The following is a 14,110-nucleotide window of genomic DNA, read 5'->3' as shown; positions in this document are numbered from 1 at the left end:
ACAACCTAGAAGCAGTAAAGCTGGGGCTAGAGCCCCTATAATACTTTTTTTTTTTTTTCAGAAGCCTTTCTACCATCCGATTTTCTCTAATATTAGAGAATGTTGGGACTTAATGATGCCCCTTCGGTAACTTTTCCTCATTAGTGTTCCTTACTTTGGGTTGTATACTCTGATCTATCTTCTGTTTGCTGAGTCCTTCCATCATGATCTGTTGGATCCTGCTAGGATATTTTTTCATTTCAGCTATCTTACTTTCAATTTTGGGGGCCATGAATTGTTCCACTTATGCAGTGGAAGTTGGGTTTCTTGGCAGAGTGTTCCCAGTTTGTGAGACTTACTTTTTTGTTTTTAATCTTCCTTCCTTCCGTTTTCTGAGACAGGGTTTCTCTGTGTAGTCCTGGCTGTTCTGTGACTCACTCTGTAGACCAGACTGGTCTCAAAATTGGAACTCAGATCTCTACCTTTCAAGTGCTGAGGTTAAAGGTGTGTGCTACCGCTGCCCAGTTTAATTATATGTTTAATAAAAACAAAGTGTAAGTTTATAGATATGTGTAGATATGTGCGTGTGAGTATAAGTTCTGGGGAGGCAGAAGGGGTTTTTAGATCCCCTGCACCTGGAGTTATATACAGGTGTTTGTCAGCTGCCTGGCATGGGCACTGGGGACCAAACTAAACTCTTTTGGAAGACTAGAAAGTATTGTTAACTGCTGAGCCGTCTCTCCAGCCACCAGTAAGAATCTTCTGCGTTTAGACCAAGGAAGTTGGGGCCCACTGATGCTCCCTGGCTGCTGAATGTCCATAGCATAGGGTTTCTGTCCTCAGAAGGACTACACTCTTCTCTTGTGGTCTTCTTTTAATTTAATGTTTTCATTGATTATTTGGAAATTTCATGTAATGCACCCCGATCATACTTGCTTCCCAGCACTCCCAGGTCCACCCTCCACCCTTCCCGAAAACGAAAGAAGAAAAAACCCGGCAAGTCCAATTTGTGTTGCTCATACACTCACTGGAGCATGGTCAAACTCCCAGTGGCCAGCCCCTTGGAGAAAACCATGGTCCCTGCCCCCTTCCTGTAGGACCCGTCAGTTGTGGAGAGTTACACGTCAGCATCCTCATCACAATTTTTAAGCGTTCTTTTCAATGGTTTCTTGACCAGATTGGGTTTTTTGGGGGGCAGGTGTTGTCACAGAATTCTTCTGGGTTTTTCATTCTCAACTGTGAGTCTGCAATCCCCAACTGCTCCCTTGCCCTTGTGGGCAATGGCAGCAAAGGTCGTGGACTTCCACATGGTTTCTGGGCTGCAGCACAGACCGTGGACACCACCATGGCCCTCAGTGTCAGCTTGGGCCATAGACATCAACGTGGCTCCCAGTGGAAGTGTAGACCATGGAAAGCCACACAGCCTCTGGCCACAGCACGGACCACGGACATTAAATACTCTCTGGCAGCAACACGCTGCCCACATCGCCTGGCTCCCCTTGTCTTTGCCACCACATCTGTAGTTGCACCATTCTCTTGTGTGCACGCGGCTCTGTTCTGCCATCTTTTCTTCTAATTTCATGTGTCTACTTTCTAAAAGCATCTTCTCACAGGACCTGCCCCTCTCTAGCTTTCCTGGGGACACGGTGTGTTCTGCAGACTCCTCTGCCGCCTCATCCTCGTCTCCCCCAGGAGCCTCCATGACTCTCTCAGGTTCCTCAGAGCCGCTCCTTGGTTTGATCACAGCTGTGCCACAGCTTTCCATCCTCGATGGTGATGTTCTTCCGAACACGCTCCAGTAGCTCGTAGCTAAGGTGGACCAACTTGAAGCACTGGTTGTGGGCTGGTTGGCAGCTAAGTTGGTCAGCCCGTACTCATGTCTTCTGGGTGGCCGCCTGTTCACGGCGGATCGTTCTCCTGCCATCGTACCATAGGAGTTGGGGACAGGGGTGCAAGCTCTACCCAGCTGCTGCCAGCTGCTCAGTACAGGGCTTTTGCAGTAGGGAACTGTGCAAAACAGAGTGTGCTGATGTTTACTGGTTGTTAAAAGCATATGCAGTCACTCCTTCAGTACAGGGATCTGAGGGAGATGAATATTGGCCACTGGAGCAGTCCAGGAAGTAGTCCCCAGCGTGAATACTCCCCCTCCCACAGTCTGCAGATTTTGTTAAATAGATACCCCTTCCTTGCTTGTAAGACCTTTGATCAGTCTCTAGAGTCTTTGCTGATTTTGACTAATCTACATCAGATCTGCCAGGAGGCAGTTTTCATTTTGATATCATTTTATGCTGCCTAAAATGTAAGAATATGAATGGAGGGGAAGGGTAGGCCAGTGGCTTGGGTTTGGCTTCTCAATGGAAACTCTGTTAGGTTTTCCAGCAGAGGGTCTTCCTTGTTTCGCATGCCCCACATCTGCACACATGGACAAAGACATGCTTTTCATGGTTTTATTGCAGTAGACACCACTTCCAAATAGAAGTTGTTAGTAAATAGTAAATAAATGCTGTAGTAAAAGTCATCCTTAAAGTTCTCACATCAGCTGGGTGCCACTAGATTCTTGCCTGACTCTGGATTGAATTTGCCAGATAGGGAGGGAGGGGGGGAGGGAGGGAGGGGGGGAGGGAGGGAGGGAGATGGATAATAGATAAATCGATAGTAGGTGAGTAGATAGGTGTGTAGTAGATAGATGCATAGACAGACAGACAGGATGGTTTTCTAAGTAAGAATCTCTTAGGAGTTAAGGAACATGTTAACCTGTGCCAAGCATTGACGCTTTTTGACAGTTCATTGAGAGAAAGTAGATCAAACTATTCAAAACAATCCAGACAACCTGCTGTAAAAAAAAAAAAAAAAAAAAAAACAAAACAAAACAAAAAAAAAACTACAGAAAAGATCGTGCAGCGGCTTGGCAGAACTTGTGCCACGAGTGGAGCAGCTGAGATTTGTCTAGTCGCAGCTGAGGTTTGGGCCACCTAGCAGCTGTCGGATGGTCTGCTCAGTTATATTGTGGGGGATGGGAACACCAGGCCTTGGCCTCCTGGGCCTCAGTAGTGCACTGACTGTAAGAACCCTCTGGCTGGTTGGTGCTTCCCCGCTGTCCCACCATTAGTGACTCCACCCGCTTTCTTGTAACACTCAGCCCTTTTTACCTATAAGAGTGAAGGCTGTGAGCGGTGTGGCCGCTCTCCCAGTATGTTGCCATGGTTTCAGTGTTTCCACACTAGTCACGCTATTACAGGATTTTATGTTGTTTGACATGTGAATACATGATATCTTCTTTACCACTGTAACGTCAGAAATGCACCAGGAGAAGCCCGTTTGTAGATGGGTTTTTAAATGGCATTTGCTAAAATGTGATCCTGCATCAGAGTTTCAGTTACCATCTTCCTTCCCCAAACAACAGTGGTCATTTAACTGTGTGTTTTTTGTTTAAAGGTATTTGAAGTGGTGGAGCGTGTAGAAGAGCTAAGGCGGAAGTGGCCAGTGGCGTGGGGGAAGTTAGATGATGGCAGCATCGGTGTGGTGACGCCATATGCTGATCAGGTGTTTAGGATCCGGGCTGAACTTCGGAAGAAGAGGCTCTCTGACGTGAGTGTAGAGAGGGTGCTCAACGTTCAAGGTAAGGGCTAAGTGGGTGAGCCAGGCTATGCCTTAAAGTGTGTGCAGATTGGATTTCTAATTCTCTTAAATAATCTTAGATCTTCAAGAAATCTAATATTAAAGAAAAAAGAAAGAAAAGAAGTTTCATTATTTTTTTGGGCTGCAAATGATATGTTCATTTTCTGTCAAGTTCTTTAATATAAATTTACATGTTTATTAACGTTCCAATACCCAAATAAAGATACTAACAAATTGACTTTATCACCAGAGTTATGTAATGCCATGAATATCTATATGATATAGCCATAAAAATATAGAATACATGCTGCTGTGCTGTATTTGGGGACTATCTTGAAACATTTTATCTGTAGACTTCCTTAAGTGACTAGTTACTTGCGAACCTGTTTTCACTGTTGACGAGATGAGCTGTTATAAACTTTGTGCCTTAAATATATGAAGCAGTATCAAATGTGAACACCAGAAAAACCTGGTGGTATTGGGTACATGCTACAACAGGAAGAATAATCCAGTGTCTGGATCATGGGGAGCAAGGAGCTCCCTTCTACCCGCATCTGCCTCACATTCAGTTGGGTATTTTAGTAACGAACAGGAATGTTCACAGAGTAGATGTAGGTCAGCCCATTGTCTATTTTATATCCACATGGGCAGGGATGAAGATGTAGGGTTAGAGAAGAGAAAACTAGAGACTGATATTAACACTTTTGTCAAAGGTTTGGAGCCTTGCTATAGAATGAGGGGATGTTAGATCAATATAAGAAACAGACGTTATGAAGCCAGACTCCATAAGGCCTCTGTGAAATCAGCTGTGTCTCCTCTGTTTGACAGGAGGCGAAGTGGCCTTGCTTTAAGGAGAAGGCTTCTTGTGTTGGGTAGATGCTGGCCTAGCTTATTCCAGAGATTGGTTCCAGCAATATGATTAGGGAAAAAAAAAAATTAAGCGAGGCGTGGTGGTAAATATCTGTGATCTGAGCATTCAGGAGGTGGAGACAAGAGAATTGCCAGTAGTTTGAGACCAGCCTGGACCACATAGTAGGTTTACGACCAGCCTTGGCAATTTAGCAAGACTTTTTTTCAAGAGCAAAATAAAATCACAAAATAACCTTTTTGGGGGGTGTGGTAAAATGTTCATAACAAAAACTTAAGCATTTGGGGCTTTTGTAGATGTACAGTTCAGCACATTCTTACAGCACAGCCCTCACCACCATCCATCGCTAGACCTGTCCGTCTTTCCAAACTGAGACTGCGTGCCCATCCATAAGACCTCCCATTCTTCTGTCACCCGTGGCTCACACTGTTCTGTCCAACCGTTTCTCTGGGTGGCTTTCACTACTTGAGCCTCTCGTAATTACATTCAGGTAGTGCAGTCTGAGTAGCTCTCACCCTGAGTGCTTGGATCAGGCATCCTCAGACCTCAGAGCTGTCCAGCTTAGGGCTTTTTTCTCAAATTACACTTGTCCTTTTGTGATTAGGTTTTGTTTGCTTAACGCAGTGCCTCTGAAGGTCTTTCACACTGTGGCATGTGTCAGCCGAGTAACTCATTGTGTGTAATCACACTGGTGTGTCTGTGGACACTGGGTCACTTTTGCTGGCATCATGACCCAGGCTTGTGTGAGCACGGGTGCAGCGTCCTCATGGAGACCTTGCTTTCAGTACGGTGGGTTGTATCGAAGTGGACTTGTTGAATCAGATGGGCACTCTGTTTCATTTTCTGAGGCATGGCCATGGCTGTCCAGAGCAGCCGTGCGCCTCTTATAGCTATACCTATGGCTGGGATTTCTCATGTCTTCACCAGCACCCGAGGTTTAGCCATTATGATTTTATAAGCTTTATTGTATCAGTGACTCACAGTGATGATCTGTCTTTCTTTTGATGTTTTTGTAGGAAAGCAATTCAGAGTTCTCTTTCTTAGCACAGTGCGTACACGCCACACTTGCAAGCATAAGCAGACGCCAATTAAAAAGAAAGAGCAGCTTCTGGAAGACTCCACTGAGGACTTAGATTATGGTTTTTTATCTAACTACAAGCTTCTGAATACTGCCATCACCAGGGCACAGTCCCTGGTTGCAGTGGTGGGCGATCCCATTGCTCTGTGCTCTGTTGGAAGATGCAGGTAAGTCTGTGTCACTGAACTGAGAGACTCTGAATGGGAGATGTGGAGTGATTTACATCCTTGTGCATGTGTTTATCTGTATGACCACATGGTGAATTAAAGTCAGGCTTACAGTTACCTGACATCCAGCATTAGTGAGAGACTTGTTGTTTAGGGCCTGTTCATGGTACATGTGTAATTGTGTATTCTGTAGTGAATGTTCCGCAATACCACAACGTGTCTGTGCTCTCAGCACGCTTCTAGCCTGGAGGTAGTCAGTGAGCAACACACACACAAATCTCTGTCCCTGTGGTGGTGGCACTTTTTTGGGTAGAAAAGGAGGACTGAATAAGAACACAAATTAATGCAGAGAAAGAGAGAGAGACATGAGGAGCTTCTTGGGGTGAGAGATGATATGAAGTGGTTTGTGACTAGAAAGGGTGTGGTCACAGGAGCCCCCCAACAAGCTGACTCTGGTAGTGACCGAGGAAGCTGTTCAGTTACCTGCAGCTGAAGTGTTCTAGGGAGAGGGGCCAGCTAGTGCCAGAGCCCTGAGGCGGGCGTGTTTATGTGTATCTTCAATCTAGCTTAAATTTTACACTATCTACCACCCTCCCCTCCGCTTGCTTCATTGTTACTTTACTTTCTTTTTAAAAAAAATTATTTAATTGTCTTTTATGTGCATTGGTGTGAAGGTGCCAGATTGCCTGGAATTATAGACAGGTGTGAGCTGCCATGTGGGTGCAGGGAATTGAACTCAGGTCCTCTGGAAGAGCAGCCAGTGCTCTTGACCGCTGAGCCATCTTTCCAGCCCCTATTTTAATTTCTTAAAAACTTGATCTTATTAAATTTCCTCTTGGTAACTTCATTTGTGTATATAATATATTCTAATAGTACTCGGTTCCAAGTTTTGATAATTTTGTAGTCATTTTCGTTTAAGGCTCAGTCTGTTTAGAGACAGGTTCTCTGTGTAGCCCTGGCTGTTCTGAACATTCTGTGTAGACCAGGCTGACTTTAAACTCACAGAGATCCTCCTGCCTTGCTTCCTAAGCGCTGGGATTAAAGGCAGGTGCCACTGTGTCCTTTGCAGGGCTTCTTAGTGAAAATAATTTTTATGTGTGGTTAAAATTAAAATTCTTTAAGGGGGTAAGAAGAAGTGATCAATAACCTGTTTTTTGAGTCTCATTATTGTTCATTGGAGTATAGTTAAGAGCAACCGTTTTAAAATAGAGCTGAAATGCCAGCTAGGAATTTTACTGTGCAGTTGTGACCTTGATCCGTTAGGAAGAATGTGAACTTCATGAAGCCAGAATCAAAAGACTCATCTTTTGGAGTATTGAAAAACTGCTAGAATATTTTAAAAAGAAATTCATAATATTCAGTTATGAAAAAGAGAAATCGTCTAGGGACTGATTGCAATTTATAAGTATGACAGAACCTGCCATGTAAGTTCAGAATGGTAGAGAGGTTAGGCAGTTCCTAGGCTGCCCTGGCTTCTTTTGATCTGAGGATTACTTTCCACTCTGTTGCATTTTATAATTAATTTTTAAATTTTATGTTATGTGTGTGTGTGTTTGTATATGGGTATGTGCACATGAGGGCAGATGTCTAGACTTAAGGTGCTCATGAGCCACCTGATTGCAGTGCTGGGAACCAGAGCTCAGGTCACCTCGGAGAACAAAGTGTTCCTGACCACTGAGCTCTCGCTGGGCCTGGAGCTCACTGGAGCTCACTGGACCACTCTGGCTGCCTAGGACCTTGCCCCTCAGCTCCTCCTCTGTCCCCTGTTCCCCCTCCTCAGTACTGGGGTCATAGGCCTAGGCCTCCATGGCTCTTTACTCCATTACCCCTGAGCCATCTCTGCAGCCCCAAGTTAGGAGTGTCTTCCACAAGGGAAAGCTGTTCATGAAAGAATCTGCTTCTTACGTTTGGAAAAACAACTTTTTCTTTAAAAACAAAAACAAAAAAAGCAGCTCACCTAGGAACAGTTCTGTAATAACATGACATGAGTTTCATACCTGAAAACTGATTGCCATTTGTTTATAATAACTGGGGAAAGAAATTTATTTCAGGTTACAGAATGGTGTGTGTGTGTGTGTGTGTGTGTGTGTGTGTGTGTGTGTGTTTGTGCGCGCGTGCACGCGCGCGTGCACATGAGGTATGTGTGGGCATTGATACTATAGCCTGTACATGGATGTCCACAGCCAACTTTGTGTAGTTGGGTCTCTGAGCTCCAGGGATCTCACTGGGAGCACCCTGCTTAGCAGCACTCTTACCTGCTAAGCTATTTCATGGGTCAGGACTAAATATATTAGTGAGTCTCCCATCCTGTGAATTTTGCTTTGGTTGCTCAAGTGTGTATCCAAAGTGTGCTGGTTAGGATGTTGCAGTGTTTCGCCATTTATGTTTATGATTAACAAATACAAAACGGGAAGGCGTGGATGTAAGCAGCTCTGTACTGTCAGGGAAGTGAACAAGCACGGACAGTTCAGAGCCGCTTTCCTGTGAGTAAGTACTTGCTCCTTGTAAGTACCTCTAAGTATTTAACAGCCAGGTGTTGTCCAGGAAGCTGTTACCTTTTCTGTAGATGGACTGCACTGGGTAGCCTAGACTCAGCCTTGTTAGTCTTTCTTTGCTGTGAATGGTCATCTCCCTGAGCAGACAGGTGAAGAATTCTTCCTGTAGCCTGTTGTCAAGTAGTGCAGGGCTAATTTTTAGCTTGAGGCCGGGTCCGCCAATGGCTTATTTCTGACTGAATCTCAGGTCTGCCACGGACTGCAAATAATTCATGTGCTAAGCAAAGTGTTTGCGGGGGAGTAAGAGGCTGTTGAGGGGGAGAGATTACACAAAGGGAATGCTGGCTGATTGCCTCTTTCATTTGGATCATTTAAATCATGGTTCCAGCCCAAGAGTTGATAATGATAAAGTCAGTGATAATAACTTTGCCAACCAAGCAATACACGTAGCAGCCCTGGTTCCGTCCAGGGCATGTGACGTGACTCCTGGGGCCCGCAGAGCGGAGGAGCACACTCCCAGTAGTTTGCCTTCTTCAGCCCCCTCCCACTTTGCCTTCCTCAGCCCCCTCTCACTTTGTGTAGTGTGGCATACTCGGGTGTGTTTCGAGAAACGAAGCCTGTGTGTTACACCAGCTTAATCCGTTGTTGTTTTGAGCAGAATCTGTCTGTTAGTCTGAAATAGATAAAAAGAACTTCTTCCTCCTCCACTAGCAAATATTAATCCAGTGGCTGCTCCCTCCCGCCATCTCTGCCGGACGTTGCTCGTGTACTCTCCCACAATTGCCCCATTTAGTCCAACCGGCAGCCATACAGTGTGTCTGTTCTCATTGTGAATGGGCAGCCTGATGCACTGAGTTTACATACAACAGCTGAAGGCCACAGAGCCGTCATGTGGTTCACAAAAACAGCTGTCGGAGTGACATCAAAACTCAGGCCTTTCTCCCAAAGCCTACCTTGCTCACGAGTATGACAGCGCATGACAGGTCTGTGCAGGAACAGGGCGGTGGCACAGCGACAGTGTTGTTCCTCATCACAGCCTCAAAGGAAGTCATTCTTAGAACTGAATTTCGTTACTAGTCCTTTTCATTACGTTGGTGAATATAGACGTGTTTAATGCATGTGTAGAATATGATCCAAGTGTGAAACTCGGATTTCCCAAAGACAGCCAGGGAATACTTATTTGGGCGTGTGTGTATGTGTGCGCGTGCATGTATATTCACATGACCTTTCATTGTTTTATTAGTGATTCTAGAAACAAAGGCAACAGAAAAGCAAAGGCAGACTTACTCTGGCTCATGCTTCCTTTAGTTAGTACCAGCAGCGTTCAGCTGGAAAGATGGTCAGGAAAGTGCTTGCCACAGAAGCATGAGAACCCGAGTTCAGTTGATAGGTCATCTCTCTTGCCTCCTCCCACCCTTCCCCAAACTGCCAAATTCAGGTGCTGGCCAGCCTAGCCTAACTTTAGGCCAGTGAGAAACCCAGTCTTAAAAACCAAACCAAAACTAAAAAAAACCCCAAACAAAGCAAGGTTGCCTACTCCTCAAGTTGACCTCTGGCCTCTAGCCATATGCACATTCACATCCACATACGTGCACTCACTCACACAAAAGGAAAAGTAGCGTAACGTTTTCTCAGATACATGAAATTACCCTAACAGTGGGTAGAATTAGTGGCTTTCCAGCCAACATTACTTAAAAAAATGGTTGGCATAGTAAGAGACTGCTGTTTAGGGAGCATACAAGGATGGTGAAGCCTTTAAGCACAGTGGTGAATTCTCATCCGCATGAACACAGCTGAAACTCTCCCCATCACCTTCCACGTCATGTCAGAAATTTCTCACGATGCTAATGTGAGTGGTCCTTGGAAGAGACTTCATGGGACTGTTGAGATGGTTCAGTGGGTAAAGGCACCTGGTGGCAGTTTGATGACCTGAGCTCCATCCTTATGGAGGGTAGAGAGAACTAACCCCACAAATTATCCTCTGCCCGCCATTCACATGCCAAGGCACACATGCACATGTGTGCATCCACAGAGAAATGTGCACACACTCAGAAACCCACAGCCAAGTGTGAAACAGTTTTTAAAGAGCACTTATGGAAAGAAAAACCTAAAATATTTTTAGCTTTAAAACTAAGAATTTTGGGATAGGTAAGATGGCTCAGCAGGTAGAGAGGCCTTTGCCACATAAACCTAGAGAACCCATGTATAGGGAGGGGACAAGCAGTGTCACAAAGTTGTCTCTAGCTTCTACATAACACGTCATAGAATGTACTTCCCTACAAAAACCCCAAGACTGTTTTTTTTTAGGAAACAGTACATGCTTACCGAGGCTGCAGGAGGCCCTGGATGACTCTCCAGCACCCTTCTCCCTGTGTTTTTTCTGAAAGTTTAGAACTGAGAAATTTAATGAGAAACACAGTAAGGAGTGATAGTAATACTTTGTCCCCCATGCTGTCCACGAGGAAGGCAGTACAAAGAGAAACGTGCCGGAGACTGCTGCATGTTGCAGCTTCTGGGACAGAACCAGGCCTTTTCTCTATCAGTGGGACAGCAAGAAGATAAGTCTGGCATAAAATGTGAATTCCATCTTTTGGAATGTGAATAATTTATGGTAAATGTTTAGAGTGCCTCTGAAAGGGTGTCTTTTAAGCCAGGCATGGAGGCTGCCACTGTAATGCTGGCAATTGGAAAGCTGAGGCAATAGATTGTTGTGAGTTCCAGGCCAGCGTGAGCTAGAGATTGGGACCCTGTCTCAAGCAGTAGCAATAGCAAAAACACACCCCCGTTACCCCCCTTTGCCCTCCAAAAAAAGACCAAAAGCATCCTGTAGTTGAAAAGTTATTTGATTACAATCTCTGGGGTTAATGAGCCATTTCTCATGAAATGTGAGGTTCTTTGACATTTCTGCTAAATTCACTGTTACAGATCCTGTTTAATAGACTGAGGTTGATATTGGGATGGGGCGTGAAGGTTAAGAAGGTAGCTTACAGGGCTGGTGAGGTGGTTCAGCACTCAAAAGCACAGTGCTTTACCTGAGGACCTGAGTTTGACTTCCAGCACCCGTGTGGCAGCTTGCAGTTGACTGTAACTCCAGGCCCAGGGGATCCAATGCCCTCTTCTAGCTTCCATGGCAACAGGCACAAAGGTGGTGGGTAGATAACTAATAAAAGAAACAGAGTGTCTTTTGGTTTGTTGAGACAGGGGTTCTTTGTGTCCTGGAACTCTGTAGAACAGGCATGCCTCTGCCTCCTTAGTGCTGGGATTAAAGGCGTACACCACTACCACCCATCATTAGCAAGTTATCTTAAAAACATCCTAATATCTAAACTGGAACTGAAACTATGTAAAGTGGAGTCCTTTTTAAAAAAATCTTATTTATTTTTTATGATAATTTATTTACTTTGTATCTCCCTCTCTTGTCCCCTCCCAATCTGGAAGTCCCTTCCTCTTCTCCTCTCATGCCCCTCCCCCAGTCCACTGATAGGGGGAGGTCCTCCTCCCCTTCCCTCTTATCCTAGCATATCAGGTCTCATCAGGACTGGCTGCATTGTCTTCCTCTGTGGCCTGGTAAGACTGCCCCCCCTCCAGGGGGAGATGATCAAAGAGCCAGCCATTGAGTTCATGTCAGAGACAGCCCCTGTTCCCCTTACTAGGGTACCCACTTGTGAGATTGAGCTGCCATGGGCTACATCTGAGCAGGGGTTCTAGGTTATCTCCATGCTTGGTCCTTGGTTGGAGTATCAGTCTCAGAAAAGACCCCTGTGCCAGTATTTTTAGTTCTGTTGCTCTTCTTGTGGAACTTCTGTGCCCTCCAGATCTTTCATCTCCCCCTTCTTTTATAAGATTCCTTGCACTCTGCCCAAAATTTGGCTATGAGCCTCAGAATCTGCTTTGATACCCTGCTGGGGGAGTCTTTCAGAGGCCCACTGTGGTAGGCTCCTGTCCTATTCCCTGTTTTCTCCCTCTTCCGATGTCTATACTGTTTGCCTTTCTGAATAAGGATTAAGCATCTTACCCAGGGTCCTCCTTGCTTAGTTTCTTTAGATGTATAGATTTTAGTATGTTTATCCTATATTGTATGTCTAATATCCACTTATAAGTGAGTATATACCATGTGTGTCTTTCATCAAGCATGGGACTAAAGTGGAGTTCTTAAAACAAAAATGAAGGATCCCAAAAGTCTTAGTAGCACACAATTCCTAAAACCAAAGGATCATCTTCCTAGACTTTATGTTGTATTCAGAAGTACCCAAGTGTGGATGTCTTACCGACCCTTTTCTTTTTATTTAGGATAATTTTTTTTCTAGAGACGTATCTCTTAAACTTGCCTTTAAAGAAATAAGACAAAAGGCCCAGCGAGGTTCTTAGAGTAAAAGTGCGTGTTGTACAAGCCTGATCATGATAGCCATTGCTAGAAAGAGAGGACTAGCCCCTGGGGATTGTCCTCGGACCTCCTCCCGTACATATGGCTGCATGCTCCTGCGCACACACGCACACGCGCCCACAATAAAAGGAGAAGATGGTGAAAGGTAGATGTAAAGTAACAGTTTAGAATTAACTCTGCATATTAAGACTGTCAGTCCCCACAGCCTCTTACACACTAACTTTATATGGTAGACTTTTCTGAGATGCTTTTGAAGCCTTCTTCATCACCTACTGTCCATTTGGACACAGGGATGCCAACTTGGGAAGAAACCACATCACCTGTCTTTTAACAGCATCATCTGTTATTTTAACCTCATGTTAAGCATAGGTATTCATTTTTATAACAAGTGAACATATTTAAACTTTATGTTTAAATATAAACTTTGTAATATTTATTTCACATTTGGAGATTTGTTCTCAAACCTTTAGTAGAATACAACTGCAGCCAATTGTTTTTGTTTTGTGTGTCACAGATACGATTATTTGATGTTTAGCACTCAGGAGTATTTTCCAGTTTTGTGTATTTGTCTTTCCTTTTTGAAGTTAGTGTACGAAGTTGTAATTCTCATGGCATTTGCATGTTCCTGCACATGTGCTTTGTCCTTTCTCATCCCGCTTTTTGTCCTCACCGTCCTGCAAACCCCTCCTGCTGCCATCCACCAGACAGCCCATGTCCCGTGAATTCTCTTCACCTCTCCTCCTCCAAGAGCTCTCCTCTTAGCTCATGGTCCCCTTTCTACTTCCATGACCACACACACACACACACACACACACACACACACAAAGTAACGCATATTCTTTCTCTCTGACTCACTCTTAATTCTAGGTTGTTGTTTTTTTTTTAATATATGAGTGAAAACATGATATTTGTCTTTTTTGAGTTTGGTTTGTTTTGCCTAATACTATGATTTTCCCAATTCCCTATATTTTTCATAATTTATTTAGTTCTTACCACTTAGTCTATATTATAAATTGTATTTATGACAGGCATCTCTAAGAGTAAAAAATATGAGTAGCTGGTTATTTTTGAGAATCCTCATGTAGATTATTTCCTTTATGGCTCCAGTTTATGTTCTGAATTGATTTTATGTATATAACATATCTAGGTTCTTTTGTTTTGTGTATGTGCGTGTGTAAATGTGGGTTTTCACATGTACCTGTGGAAGTCTACATTAAAATGTCTTCCTCACTTTCCACCTTATTATTTATGTGTATGTGACAGTATGTAAATTCCGTTTGTATGTCGGTATCTGTAGAGGCCAGAAGTCAGGCCCTCAGGAGCTGGAGTGGAACCCATTGTGCCACCTGATGTGGGTGTTAGGAACTAAAATTGGCTGTCAAGTGCTCTTTTCCCCATTCCACCTTATTTTCTTGAGATTTTTCTGGGGCTCAGCAGCCCCTGGATCCTCCTGGGTCACAGGTACTACATCCTCGCCTTTTTCTGTATGGGTTCTGTAGTTCAGAACTCAAGTCTTCATGC

At 44.3% G+C, this 14,110-nt stretch overlaps 1 protein-coding gene across 4 annotated transcripts in view; it reads left to right on the top strand.

Annotated features, from left to right (window-relative positions):
• The window catches only part of Helz (helicase with zinc finger), a 143,399-nt gene that overhangs the window by 88,690 nt on the left and 40,599 nt on the right, over positions 1-14,110 (top strand). For all 4 annotated transcript variants that reach the window (XM_021640657.2, XM_060386514.1, XM_021640658.2 and 1 more), the window contains 2 exons: positions 3,415-3,598; positions 5,482-5,710. In XM_021640657.2, coding sequence (XP_021496332.1) covers positions 3,415-3,598; positions 5,482-5,710 — 413 coding nt within the window. The remainder of the gene's footprint in view (positions 1-3,414; positions 3,599-5,481; positions 5,711-14,110) is intronic.

The sequence above is a fragment of the Meriones unguiculatus genome, chromosome 7, assembly GCF_030254825.1.
Source record: "Meriones unguiculatus strain TT.TT164.6M chromosome 7, Bangor_MerUng_6.1, whole genome shotgun sequence".
NCBI classification, from domain to species: domain Eukaryota; kingdom Metazoa; phylum Chordata; class Mammalia; order Rodentia; family Muridae; genus Meriones; species Meriones unguiculatus.
This window is presented reverse-complemented; position numbering and strand designations above follow the sequence as displayed.